Here is a 14,612-nt window from a genome sequence, read left to right as displayed (position 1 = left end):
GAAATGCCAGGTTGCTAGCGAAGCTCCACATGCTATCCAGACCACCGACAGGTCCCGCATGCCACAGCTGCTCTATCACGTGATGCATACTGCTCCGACGTGCTAACGTCATTCTGAGGCGAGTTACGGCGTGTTGCAAGTTTTGTGAGGTGCTTTCGTGATATTTAATGGATCGGATTACATTTTTTATTTTTCTCCGATATCCGATCCAGTAATTTAGGTCAGTATCGGACCGATACCGATACGTAATATCGGATCGGTCCATCTCTACTTGAAGGCCCTGAGTACTTTCTCCCACACTGAAAACACTGGAATGATCAAATTATTTGAACATTACCTAATAAGACTGATTCAGGACAGACAATTCGTTATTCTAAACTTTTCCAGCAGTCCTTCACAAAGAGGGAACAGTCTGTCTATTCTCTCCATCTGTCAGCTGCTGCTGGCTCTTCCTCCTCCTCTTCCTCACACACTGCTGAGTTTGTCCTGGTGGATCATCAGGGGTGCAAAGCCTCACAGATGATGTGCAGCAGTGGGTCCCTCGGTCTGTCCTCACTCTGGACACTTGCAGTTGTCACACATGGAAATCAAATGTGTGATAAGCTGCAGGATTCAAACACAAGTGTAATTTATAAATACATGTTCATACTTTTATTACACAATCAGAGAGAAAGAAAAAGAGAGAGAGTGCAGGACAGACAGACAGGTGACAGTCTCAGGTATAAACACTGCTACAAAACAGCACAAGAGAAGGAGGATTTAGTGTTTGTGTTATTACGAGTGCTAAACAAGAAGAGTTCCCAGATGGTACAGTGGACGCATGTGTGACTGCTGTGATTAAAGCATCTTTCTTTCAGCTTAACGAGTGAACCGTCAGCTCGTTCAAACACACGTTAAAGTCCGTTTGGCTCGACACCACCGAACAGAGGCAGCAATATAACATAGCTAACATTAACAGTGCAGTGAATCCTGCTTGTGCTGTGATATTCAGGACTGCAAACCGAGCAGCATCACTGACTTTCAGCTTGTTGTGTTTGTGGATATATAACTGACTTTAATTATCCATAAAATCATCAGATTCTCTGTAAGATTAAAGTTAACTATTGAACGGCGTATATTTTGAAGTAAAGGCTTTAAAACCAAGTTAGTACAAACATCGCTAATGTCACATAACTTTCCCGACATGTGGCCAACAGTAATGTTTTAATGCTCTTCATTATAAAAACATTTGCGCTTAAATAAGTGACATAATATTCAGTACTTACTTCTGAAAGTTTACTCTTCGGCAGCTCCGCTTCCGCCATTTTTTTCGGCAAAATTATCCACACCACCGCCACGCTATGAAGTCTGGGATATGTTGGGCCATGAAGGCTACACCGACCCATCCTTAAAATTCAGGGAAATTAAGGACACATTTGAGGGCCACATTTCGAGCAGCCTTTGAATTGGGACAGCCTTTGTCGTGTCACTGTGACTTAATCGGCCTTAAAATGTGGCCTTTAAGGCTGCAGACCCTGAATTGGGATACAGCCCAAATCCGGTCATTGGTACTTCCTGGCTTGTGTAGTTACTAGGTAACAAAAGCTCAACACTGCCCCTAGTGTCCTGGAGCACTTCCGTTGTGTTTTGGAATTTGTATGTGTTTGGGGGTTTGCAAGTGTTTTGGAGTTTACATCTGTTTTGGAGTTTGCAAGTGTTTTGGAGTTTGCAAGTGTTTTGGAGTTTGCAAGTGTTTTGGAGTTTGTACGTGCTTTGTCTCTAGGGGCCACCGTACTCACCATTCATCCATTCATGTATTTCAGCAAAGCCATGCTATGCATCCATTCAAATAAATCCACCAGAAAGGAACAACGGTGTGGTTTTTCTACATGGGATGATGGTTGTCTATCTGCCTAGTTAAGTGCGAGGGCAGAAGAAACACTATCATAACACGCTCCAACCAGAAACCGTGGATGACCACAGAAGTGTGTGAGCTGCTAAGGATCCAAGACTCCCCCTTCAGAGCAGGCGACAAGGTGGCCCTGGGAACAGCGAGGGCCAAACTGTCTTGTGCCATCAAAGCAGTGAAGTGCGCGCATGGCAGTAGAATTCACAGTCACTTCCAGGACAGCTGTGACACTTGGTGCATGTGACAGGGCATCCAGGCCATTGGTGCTGGACGATATGACAATATATATTGTGTGGACGATAGAAAAGTGGCTACCGTGCCATTTGTCTTCTATCGTTTCTAACCTAATTTTATAAATTATTACATAAAATATATCATTAAATAGCCTGTGGCAAATATGTTAGTGTTGTCTTGTCACTATACATACTCTAACTTTATGCAAGAGAAAATAAAATATAAAAAAATGATATTTTTCGCAAAGACACTCCGTCTTGTGGTTTGGTGATGCTTTATGTGCACCCGGATTTGCGTCATGCTTTACTGTAACTCAAAACGATTGATGCGGGACAGGTTGCAGTTTCATGCCTGGATATGCAACAGGCAGAGACAGCTACCTAGGCAGCCCAAGAAGAAGCACTTTCACTGAAAGGAATCCAGAAAATCCGAGCTAAACCAAGTTGTGGAACAACGGGAGCAAGTTGGGAAAAGAAAAACTATAGCCAGCCGTAGATACAGCAGTCTTTCACACAAGGCACGTCGTATGAGAAAACGTCCCAGCGCCATAAACAAATCACAGGAGCCATCTCGTATTGCATTTGTAAAGGCATGGCCCCTGTTTATGTAGTTGAGAAGGACAGCTTTCGTGACCTCGTCAAAGCGTAAGCACTTCAGTAAAGTCGAGTTGCTTTGCTTATATGACACATGTCGGGCCAAAGTAGAGAAGGATATTTGCAGTGTCGTGCATTATGCCTTGACTACTGACCTATGAACGAGCAGAGATACGCAGCCCTACATGAGCGTAACCATCCATTTTATTAACAAAGACTGGACCCTCTGCGCTCGCTGTTTACAGACTGCGTACTTTCCAGATGACCACACCGGAGGCATGGTAGCCAAAGGTATGAGTCTGCCATTGGTACATATTTAACGTGCATAAAGTACATTGTGTGCATATATACGTGCATGTAATATTAATATATATATATTAGTTTTAACTAACATATGATATGCATGTTAGTAAAACAAATATTTTCGGCTACTGTGCTGGCTGTAGTAATTCCGAGTGACCCCTAATTAAGAATTAATGTGTCTAGGTCTGAGAGATACACTGGAGTCATGGGGATTGCAAGAATGCCACCTTGTCTGTGTCACCACGAATAATGCCACTAACAACATCTCTGCAATGGAACTGAACGAGTGGGAACGGCTACAATGCTTTGGCCACTGCCAAAGTGTAGGAACCCCGTCAAAAACCTGTCCATTATGCTAGCAGTGTCCAGGCATTCTTTGTTTTTATTATTCATATCGCGCCCCGTCTGTAATGGCCCCCCACTTTGGGAACCTCTGCTCCAACTCAGCGGCAGGAAACAAAACACACAGTCCAGCAGCTTCACGCTGAAACTTTACCGTGTCATGTCACTAGCTTACCGACACTTGTCTTTCTGAAAAGTCTAAACTCACTGATAATACATGAAAACAAGCTAACTTCTCCGACTGCTCTGTGTAATTCACGCACTATACCCTGCAACCTTGTGGTACTTTCACAGACCATAACCCCGTAGGAAACTAAAGTTTTCACAAGCAATTCACAACATAAGAAAGATAACTTATTTTAAACAACATGTTAAATCATTTTACATGAACTTTGACTTTTTAATAAATAATCAAATAAACAAAATAAATTTATCTCTTTGCTATTTATATTCTTAGACTTTACCTATCTTTTACTATTTATGCAACTTTTAACCTGGGTTACATTCAGAATACAGTTACTTTGAGATCGCTGCAAAAAGTGCAGCCTTACCTAATGTCCACCCTACTGTTATTAATTTTATATTAAGATTTAAAAATCTAGTTGGTATTGGTATGGCAGTAGCCTTCAGTAATAGTAATAAATCACACAGAGACAGATGAGACAGAAGATGGCAGGCCTCTAATAATAATAATAATGTGTTAGTCCCCGTAGGAAAATTACTCCTCTGCATTTAACCCATTCACCCAGTGAAGCAGTGGGCAGCCACCAATGCAGCACCCGGGGAGCAGTGTGTAGGGACGGTGCTCAGGGGTACCTCAGGGTAGCTGTTCAGTAGAGTCGAACCCCTGACCTTCCGATCATGGGGCAATTCCTCTACTTACTGAGCTAAACCTGCCCCGATACTCTCTGCAGTGGCTGAAGTCTGTGGTGTAGAGGCTGAAGACGAAAGGGTGGAGGACGGTCCCTTGTGGTGCCCCTGTGTTGCTGATCACCTTATCAGACACACAATGTGGAAGAAACGCATATTGTGGTCTTTGTCAGGTAATCAACAATCTAGGACACGAGAGAAGTATCCATGACATGGGAAGTCAGTGCCACAGGCCTGTAGTCCTGGGGGCCATTGAGTACAGGAACAGGAACAAGGCATGATGCCTTCCACAGAGCTGGGACCCTATGCAGACTCAGATTCAACATGAACAGTTTATGAAAGACTCCACAAAGCTGGGGGTCTCAAGGACACGGGGACCTCGTCTGGTCCAGCAGACTTGCCCGAGTGGAGTCTTCTCAGTTGTCTTTGAACCTGGTCATTAGTGAAAGTGATGGGTGGGGGAAGGGTGTCAGGACGTTTAGAGGTGGCAAAGGTGCAATGTGGAGAGTGAGAGAGAGAGTGGTGTGGTTGTGGATTGCAGGCTGACTACAGGTAAGTCAGTATGGGGGTGAGCATTAACTGCAGTGTCGAATCTGTTGAACAACACAACTCATTACCTCTGTCCTCACCAGAGATGGGCAGTAACGCGTTACAAGTAATGCATTACTGTAATCTGATTACTTTTTCAAGTAATGATTAATATAAGGGATTACTATTGCCAAAAAAGTAATTAGATTGCTGTTACTTTCCCGTAAGCACACTGCATTACTGCGTTACTAATCTGTCGTTATTTTGTTCGTGTGTCATGAAAATGAGTGACAGCTTTCGTGACCTTTCAGGAAAAAAGAAAAATGGCTAATAACCAAACCACTAAGGTGGCGGAAAACTAGCACCCACCAGGGTGTAGAGCAACACACCAGTGGGAAGGTCACAAGGCTCTGACAATGTAGAACTCGGTCATCAAGTTGGTGAATGCTTTGAAGGGGAGGTTGATTTGGGTGCAGTTATTGTCCCACGTCTAAGGAGCTTGGAAAGAAAAGCGTCTGGACTTCTTTAAGTTGCTTGAAGACGTTTCACCTCTCATCCGAGAAGCTTCTTCAGTTCTAGGGTCAAATGGAGTATCCCCCCAAAGAGGGACAAAAGGACCCCCTGATGATCCTCTACTTACTCACATGAGCCAAGGCGTGAAAACGGGTGACCCACCCATCCTCTTTGGGGGATACTCCCACGGGGTTTAAATCTGGGACTCTCCACCATTTAACTAGTGGTGCAACAGATCAATTCGGATCAATTTTCAGATCAGCAAAAAAAGAAAAAAGACAAAAATTTAATATTTACTTATTTACTCATTGAAGTATTTTTTGCCTGTTAAAACATTCAACTCAAGACTCATTCCACGCAATTATTAAAAAAAAATTATGGTACAATATAGAGCAGTACAGGGCTTTGTATCTACCACTCAATTCAATTTTATTTATAAAGCGCCAAATCACAACAACAGTCACCTCAAGGCGCTTTATATTGTAAGGTAGACCCTACAATAATACATACCGCTCATTATATCGCATTCTGCTGTGATATACTGAGCTGTCACGGTCACGTAGCTTTTCGTTGCCCTGGAGGTCCACCCATTTGTAGTAGTTAGGGCAACAGAAGATGCCTGGGACAGTTCAGCCACAACTTAAATCTTTTCCTGCTCATACATGCTTGGAACGATCTTGCCACTAAAGTGGACGCGAACGGGATATCATAGCGTGGCTCAAGCACGTTCATCATAGTTTAAACCCCTTGTTTTGCACAACGGAATACAGCCTCCCGTCTGCAGCTAAACACCCCAATAGCTTTTGTAATAGCTTTAGCCCGGTCGGATTGGGCAGCAAAGGGCTGCTTAAATACTGCAAACTCCTCTGCTCCTCCACTTGGATCGCTAGCACTGGCCATAACTATCCCTTGACAGACCCACCACGCGCACCATACGCATACTTTTTTCCTTCTTTTTCGAATCTTCGGATCACTTGAGTGCCGAACTGTGGAGTGGGATTGGTTCGGATTACGGATCAACTGTGATCCGTTGCACCACTACATTTAACCCTAGAACTGAAGAAGCTTCTTGGATGAGAGGTGAAAGGTCTTCAAGCAACTTAGAGAAGTCCAGCCGCTTTTCTTTCCAAGCTCCTTAGACTAGGATGACCTTGATGACTGAGAACCTTCACAGACATTATTATCCCATGTTTACTGGACACTGGGTCCACAACAATCACAGAAAGCTCTTTTCAAAACAACTTTTCTCATCTGGCTCTTGGTGGCGGCCAAGAGCCCTCTCCCTCCCTTAACTTTCCTGCTTGGCTTCTCTTGTCCTTGTCTAGTCTTGTCTAATTCTCAGAGACTCTCTCTGTCTTGTTCTCTAAATCAAGAAATGTTGGATTTGATCATCAAATTGGGATTACATGACATGCAGGAACGTTTGCTGGACACACGATGGACAGCTGGGAGAAGTGGCAGGTCGTGTGCCTGGCAATACTCTCAATGCAGGACATTGAAGGCAAATACTTATTTTCCACCCTAATTTACAAATAAATTCTTTACAAATCCTACCATGTGAATTCATGGATTTTTTTTTCACATTCTGTCTCTCACAGTTGAAGTGTACCTCTGGTGCAAATTACTGACCTCTGTCATCATTTTAAGTGGGGGAACTTGCACAATCGGTTGCTGACTAAATACTTTTTTGCCCCACTGTATATTGCAGACAATGTGCATTCTGATAATATGACAAATGCTCTACAATTACTTAGAAATGTTCAACAGGCACAGGTAACCAATTGGGCAAATTCACAAAGTAATTGGTGGGATTGGTTTATGAGCGGCTCATGGAGAACATTGATGTTTAAGGTTTTGATGTTTTTTGGCCTAATACTTATCATGTTTTGTATCTTTACTACATGCATTATCCCCTGTGTAAGAGGAATGGTATCAAGGATGATATCTCAATCTCTCGTTGCATATATCACTGTGCCAGACAAGGAAGAAGGAGAAGACGATGAGTATGAAACTAATGTGATGAATGATTATGTTTGAATGATATACATTTTATGACGACCAGACCGAAAGCACTCACAATGTAGGGTCTGTGTCTGAAACACATTGATGTATCTCTTTAATTTCAGCTACAAACAGGAGGGAATGTTGAAAGATTTTTAATTTTGTGAATTGTGTTTAGTTGTAGCTTCATATAAAGGAAGAAGAGCTTGTGAATTGAAAATACCACAGGAAAAGGGAGTGAAAACAGATGTGCAGAGGAATGCTGTGACATACATAGTACCTCCTTTGTTAACAGGCAAGCTAACGGTCTCTTTCTCCTTTTATGGAAATGTTTTTGTATTTTGAACATGTCACTCCTACTTCCTTGAAGGCTCAAGTATAAATAAAAGGATGTTCTGAATGCCCTGGGCGGTTTTTCTGTGTCACGTCTGCTGTGCACACTCTGGTGTAGAGCAGATTAGATCGTGGCCGCCCATGCGCATGTAAAAAAATAGATATCTTAGTTGTGAGTTTCTTTATCTTCTAAACAACTTTCTCTTCACAATCATCCATTAATCAACCAGCATTTAACAAACTTTATTTTGAAATGAAGCTTTTTGACATTTATTCACTGATATTTGGTCTTCATTTCAAGTCTCCATTAGTGGGAGCATTTGCTGATTTAACGTTTCTTCTGTTTACATCAAATTCAATGAAAATCAAATCTAAGTGTGAATTGGAGTCCCCAATAAACAGATACTATAGAAAACATGGAGACTGTAGAATATTTACATTGGATATGCTTATTTGTTCCCTTCAATAAAAATCAATCAGTTCATCAAATAAAATCAGTCGTTGATCGACTCAGTTTGATTGACAGGACAGATGATCAGAGGTGCAGAGTTTTTACCACCATCATTCTTACAGGGACAGAAGAATGGGTGGAGTTTGTGAATGAAGGAGCAGCCAGTAAAGGAGTGGATAAGACCTGCAGCACCTACATCATAAAAGGAGACCAGACCCTCCTCATAATCCACAAACACCCCCACCATCTCAGGACCAGACTGAAGACAGAGGGGGACTGGAGGACCAGCAAGAGCTCTGTATTCATTTCCATTTCTTAGCCACACAGTCCAGAAACCATCCTGAGGAGTCAGTTCGATTTTTCCCTTCCTGTTGATCGACTCTCTGGCCACTCCTAAATCCCAGTCAGTTTTTCCTTTAACCTGAACCTCAAAGTAAAATCTGCCTGAAGAGAAACTCTGCTTTCCTAAAACATTAGGGCATGGAGAAAATCTCTCTGGGTTGTCAGGAAGTTTCTTCCTCACATCACCACAGTGCACTTGTTTTTCATCATCAGACAGGATGAGTTTAGAATTTGCTGTATCCGGATCCAGAGTCACGTCCACTGCATACTGCTGGACCCTCTTCAGCTCAGCCTCAAACAGCTTCTTCTTCATAAGTTTCCTGAGCGTCTCCTCCAGCTGAGCCACAGCTCTCACCACAGTCCCCTCGTATGATGGTGGACGGACGCTCACTCCTCTCCAGTCCTTGGTGGGTGGAGCAGCTTTCATGGACGAGAAGCTTTGGAGTAGGTGGAGGTGGTCTTCAGAGCATGACAGCTGCTCCACCTCAGATCTTCTCTTCTTCAGCTCAGAGATTTCCTGTTCCAGATCTTTGATCAGACCTTCAGCGCGTTTCTCTGTTGTTTCCTGTTTGTCTTCAATCTCCTTTATGAGCTCCTTCAGGCCTCTATCGACAGACTTCTTTAGAGCAGTGAAGACCTGAACACCTTCTGCTTTCTGTCTGTCTGCATCACCTTTACTCATCTTCACTGACTCTTTGATCTGCTGAATCTTCAGTTGTCTCTTCTGGATCATCTGCTGAATTTCAGCCTCTGTCTTCTCCAGCTCTGCCTTCTTTCCTTCATATTCGTCCTTCAGAGGAACAAACTCGTGGTTCTTGTGGTCTAAAACAGAACAGAGCATGCAGACACATGTGTGGTCGGTCTTACAGAACAGCTCCAGAGGTTTATCGTGCTTCTTACACATTCTGCCCTCCAGGTTCTCCACAGCATCAATCAGCTGATGTCTTTTCAGACCTTTCTTTGTCAGATGAGGCTCCAGGTGAGTCTGACAGTAGGACTCCTGACACACCAGGCAGGACTTCAGGGCCTTCAGTCTGGTTCCAGTGCAGATGTCACAGGGAACTTCTCCTGGTTTGGCAGCTTGTTGCTCTGAGCTACTGCTGCTGGCCTTCTGCTGAACTTCACGTCTGAACTGAGCGACCACCTCAGAGAGCAAAGTGTTGATCCTCAGCTGAGGTCTAGTGTAGAAAGTCTCTTTACACATAGGACACTGACACATGGCATTCATGTCCCAGTGCTGAGTGATGCAGTTTTTGCAGAAGTTGTGTCCACATGGTATACTGACTGGATCAGTGAACACATCCAGACAGATGCAGCACAGAAACTGATCTTCAGATCGTAGATTGCTCACAGCAGACATGTCTGCACTCTGACGGAGAAAGAAAAGAAACACATTTTATATAAAATTCACTTTAAATTTCATTTTAAAAAAGAGAGAAACAAATTTCAGTGTTGTGCTCTTTACAAAACCAAGCAAATTTGAACCTAGAAGTGTGACATGTAAAAATCAGTTTATTCAGAATGTCTGATTTTAAAATTCTCCAAAGATGAACCTTTTACACACACACACACACACACACACACACACACACACACACACACACACACACACACACACACACACACAAATTGTGCTCTGTGGTGCTTCTGAGAAGAAATGACTGACACAACTGGGATCAATTCAGTGAGTTTCTGAAAACGTCAGGAAGGACTGATGAAAGATGACACACAACAGAGCTGTACAGTAACACAAAACGAGTATATAAATAAAAACAGTCAGCCGTTTATTAGGAAGTTATTGGAAGGGTTTCTCCGCTCACAGCTAGTGACTCCTGGTGACGACAGTGCCTAGCCTGATCCAGATACAGTGCTACTTGCTAAGACTGAGGACTCTACCAAAGTGGTACATCACTAACTGGCGTATAAACAAAACAGAATACCCAATGATGACATTAAAAAAAATCTCTTGGCATTCTGACCATGGAGGTTTGTGTTATTAGAGAATGACAGGAAACAATAATAAGCTTGGTGGAGGAAGTAAAGCCTTGAGACTTTGAGAACAGGAGGAATATGGCACTGGACATTGTGGAGTTTGAGCAATACTACTGAATGAATGAGATCATAGTAACTGGACTAAAAATGAACTAAAGTGGCAGTGACAATGACGGAGAGTAATCATGTGTGTGACCTGACTAAATACACACAAGGGTGATTAGGGGGAGTGAAAACACATGGGGAAACAGCTGACTGACATGAACCTAATGACGGGACAGGGGAAGTGAAACTAAATACAATGAACAAAGAACACAAGACTCCTTCAAAATAAAACAGGAAACATGGTGAAAAATACAATAAACAACGGAATAAAACTAAAATACACAAGCCACTGGGTCACAGATCCAGTACTGTGACACTTTATTTTCCTAAGAGCCTTTTTGCCTAGAACTTTACAAGATCAACAGGACCCTTAGAGCCTTCATCAGGAACTCACTGGGGACATGGCGCACAACACTAGAGGCCAACTTAAAGTCAATAGCACACATCACCACCATGTATTTCCCATGTCTACTCTGTGCCTTTCCCATGTCAGACGTTTCATGTCTCTATGTTCCCTGTGTCTCCACAGTCAGTCGTATCTCGATGTTGCAGTTTCTACTCTTGTCTCTGTGCTCCATGTTTGCTCTGTTTTTCCCTGTCTTGCATTTCCTGTTTTACATTGATAGTTTCATGTCCTGTGTTTAGTATTTTGAGATTTGCTTCCCCTTTGTCTCTTTATGTCAGATTAGTCCCAGCTGTGTTTTCCTCCTCTTTCCCATTCTCTCTTCACTCCCTGGTGTATGTAAGCCCTGTGTTTTCCTCTGTCTGTTGTCGCGTCGTACACCATCTTTCAATTCAATTCAATTCAATTTTATTTATATAGCGCCAAATCACAACATAAGTCGCCTCAAGGCGCTTCATAGATACAGAGAAAAACCCAACAATCATATGACCCCCTATGAGCAAGCATCTTTGCTGTGTGTTTCCTCCGTTTCCTAGTCCTCTGTTTCCCTGTTTAGTTCTTTAGTTTCCTAGTTCTTTAGTTTTATTTTTATTTCTAGTTTTTTGTTTTCTGTATAAATGTAAATGGTAAATGGCCTGTATTTGTATAGGGCTTTTCTAGTCCCCAAGGACCCCAAAGCGCTTTACACAACCAGTCATCCACCCATTCACACACTGGTGATGGCAAGCTACATTGTAGCCACAGCCACCCTGGGGCGCACTGACAGAGGCAAGGCTGCCGGACACTGGCGCCACCGGGCCCTCTGACCACCACCAGTAGGCAACGGGTGAAGTGTCTCGCCCAAGGACACAACGACCGAGACTGTCCAAGCCGGGGCTCGAACCGGCAACCTTCCGATTACAAGGCGAACTCCCAACTCTTGAGCCACAATCGCCCTTGTGTTGTAGTATTATGTCCAGTAATAAAGCTGCCATTTTCATTTAAATTGAGTCCTGCGTTTGGGTCCTACATCCTACCTGCCACACAGCACAGCCATGACACTCAGTGAGATCATTAACAAGACTGCATACGGATACCAACTGTGAATTGGAGAAATCACCAGCCATCTTTACATGGATGACATCAAGCTGTGTGCAAAGACCAATCGAGACATCGATTCACTGGAATGTCATTCAGACTAGAGAAGTGTAGTTGGATGGTAAAAAACAGAGAGGGAATATAGTCAGAACTGAGGAGATCGCACAAGAAGGTAACACTGCAGACACTGAGGACAGCTACAAGTACCTGGGAATCCCACAGACAAATGGGAACTATGAAGAGGACACTAGGAAAGCCGCAACCACCAAATACCTGCAGAGGATCAGGCAAGCGCTGAGGAATCAGTTGAGTGGTAAGAACAAGACCTGGGCAATCAACGCCTACGCCCTGCCGTGGTTTAGATACAGCAGGGCGTATCTAAACCACGGCAAGTTGGCCAAAGGAGGAGATGGATGTCACTGACATCAAGACAAGGAAGCTCCTGACATTGCATTGAGGGTTTCACCCCAAATCCAGCACCCTTGGACTTTACACTAAGCATAAGGAAGGAGGCTGGGGACTAGTGAGTGTCAGTAACATGGTCCAGGATGAGACAACAAACATCCACAGTTGTGCTTCGTTATTTACGAAGCACAACTGACCATGTGCTTAGTAAATACCTCAGGTAGCAGAAACCAAAGAAAGAAGAGAAGCAAGAGGAGCCACCATAATGGAGGCTCCTGGACAGTATGTACCACTGGCAGACAGAGGAAGTGGCTGACATCCAGAAATCTTACCAGTGACTGGTCAAAACTGGACTGAAAGACAGCACAGAGGCCCTAATCATGGCAGCACAGGAATTAGCTCTTTGTCTGGGATCCTGAATTTGATCAGCAGTTCATGAATGAGGTTTTGTTGATGTAACCCTTATTTAACTTACATTTAATTTCCTGTTCCTGTTTTTATTGTTCATGATAATAAAATAAAGTAAAATAAAAATTCTGAGATTCACTGATTTACTGATATTACAGAAGAATAGCTCTGCTAACAAGCTCTACTCACTCAGTAACAAACACACTGTATTTAGTCTGATCATTTCCCAGTAACATTTAAATTTACAATAATTGACTACACAGCAGTGGGGAGTAGATTTCATCACAGTGCATGTCTTTCTGACAGTGCTCTAAGTTTAAGAATATAATTCACCCACTGTTATCTTCTTCAATGCCTTGTACCAACATAGAGCAGAGCAGCTACCTGAACGCTACCCCAACAGAGGTCGATTATCTTGTTTATAACTTTACCTCCTCACTACGTATGACTCTGGATACTGTAGCTCTGGTGAAAACTAAGGCCTCAAATCAGAAGTACCTGACTGCTTGGTATAATTCTCAAACATGTAGCTTAAAGCAGATAACTCGTAAGATGGAGAGGAAATGGCATGTCACAAATTAAAAGATCATGATTTAGCCTGGAGAAATAGTTTGTTGCTCTATAAGAAAGCCCCACGTAAAGCTAGAACATCTTACTATTCATTAATGATTGAAGAAAATAAGAACAACCCTAGGTTTCTCTTCAGCACTGTAGCCAGGCTGACGAAAAGTCAGAGCTCTGTTGAGCCAAGCATTCCTTTAACGTTAACTAGTAATGAGTTCATGAACTTCATCGCAATTTTTTTTTAACCATTAGAGAAAAAAATACTCATAATTATCTAACAGATGTAACGTCATGTACAGCTACTTTTGTTGATATTTATTTAGACTCAGCTGCACTCACCGCTGTTGCTGAGAAAAACCCAATGGACTCCAGTGAGTCTTATTTTAGAAACAAACAGGACTCAACTGCAGCTCTGCTGCTGCTCTCTCACACTTTCACTTCTGGAGAATGACGTTGAACTTCTCGTCTTTCAGTTGTTGCTCCGCCTCTATCTGCAGCTATGTGTCTGTGTTTGCTGCCTCTGCCTTTACAGGAATTTATACTTAGTGACTTTATGCAGCAGGTGGGAGGAGTGAAGAGTGGTGTGTGGGTAAAGTTCACACAGTAATGAAGGCCTCAGGTGATCAGAAGAAACTCACCTGAATTTCCTTTTTCCGCAGCAGACTGAGAGCTTCTGGTGGACACTGAAGCTGACAGATGTTTCTTCTGAGCTGAAATGATGCTTTAAATTGAATATGAATGGTTTAACTACTGCCAGCTTGATGGCCTGTGGTACATAGCCGATTATTAGAGATAGGTTGATCATCCCAAAAGGTTGACTCTGTTCATCTGGACGTAGCGTTTTCAGTGGAAGAAACGTTTCATCACTCATCCAAGTGATTCTTCAGTCTCAGCCGACTGCAGATTTCCCCAACAATATAAACAGCACATTTGCACAATGACTGAAACTAGCACCACTGAATGAACAATGGGCTGTCAGGTATGCAAATTAATATGCAAATTGTCAATTTGCATATTGATGCAATGTTCAGATAAACAGAATCAACTTTTTGGAATTTACTTACCTGGATGATTGAGCATGCATGAAGACATAGGTTAATCATATTTAAGATTGAATGACCAGTAATGGTCAAAACTTTATTTGTGAAGAAGTTCATGAAGTTAACGTTAACTAGTTACTGGTTAGCGTTAAAGAAATGGTTTGCTCAACAGAGCTTAACAAAAGATCTGGCTGTGGTAGGCTCGTGTCTAGGACTTGGC

At 42.8% G+C, this 14,612-nt stretch overlaps 1 protein-coding gene across 2 annotated transcripts; it reads right to left on the bottom strand.

Moving 5' to 3' along the window:
- Nucleotides 1–8,011: 8,011 nt before the first annotated feature.
- On the bottom strand, nucleotides 8,012–13,747 carry LOC113027401 (E3 ubiquitin-protein ligase TRIM21-like). 2 transcript variants are annotated; one of them, XM_026177012.1, is made up of 3 exons: nucleotides 13,692–13,747; nucleotides 9,353–9,767; nucleotides 8,012–9,220 (listed from the first exon to the last, which is right to left on the bottom strand). In XM_026177012.1, exons 2-3 carry the CDS (start codon nucleotides 9,756–9,758, stop codon nucleotides 8,100–8,102), a joined length of 1,527 nt encoding a protein of 508 aa, XP_026032797.1. In that variant the 5' UTR covers nucleotides 9,759–9,767; nucleotides 13,692–13,747; the 3' UTR covers nucleotides 8,012–8,099. The 2 variants fall into 2 exon arrangements, with proteins under 2 accessions (XP_026032797.1, XP_026032796.1); XM_026177011.1 differs by having other exon boundaries at nucleotides 8,012–9,767.
- Between the last annotated feature and the right edge of the window lie 865 nt (nucleotides 13,748–14,612).

The sequence above is a fragment of the Astatotilapia calliptera genome, chromosome 7 (genome assembly GCF_900246225.1).
Source record: "Astatotilapia calliptera chromosome 7, fAstCal1.2, whole genome shotgun sequence".
In the NCBI taxonomy this organism is placed as follows: Eukaryota; Metazoa; Chordata; class Actinopteri; order Cichliformes; family Cichlidae; genus Astatotilapia; species Astatotilapia calliptera.
Note: the sequence above shows the minus strand (reverse complement) of the source record. Positions and strands in the feature narration are given on the sequence as shown.

What these genes read in the sequence shown, in the direction of transcription:
- LOC113027401 (XM_026177011.1), bottom strand. Translation starts at nt 9,758, where the DNA reads ATGTCTGCTGTGAGCAATCTACGATCTGAAGATCAGTTTCTGTGCTGC.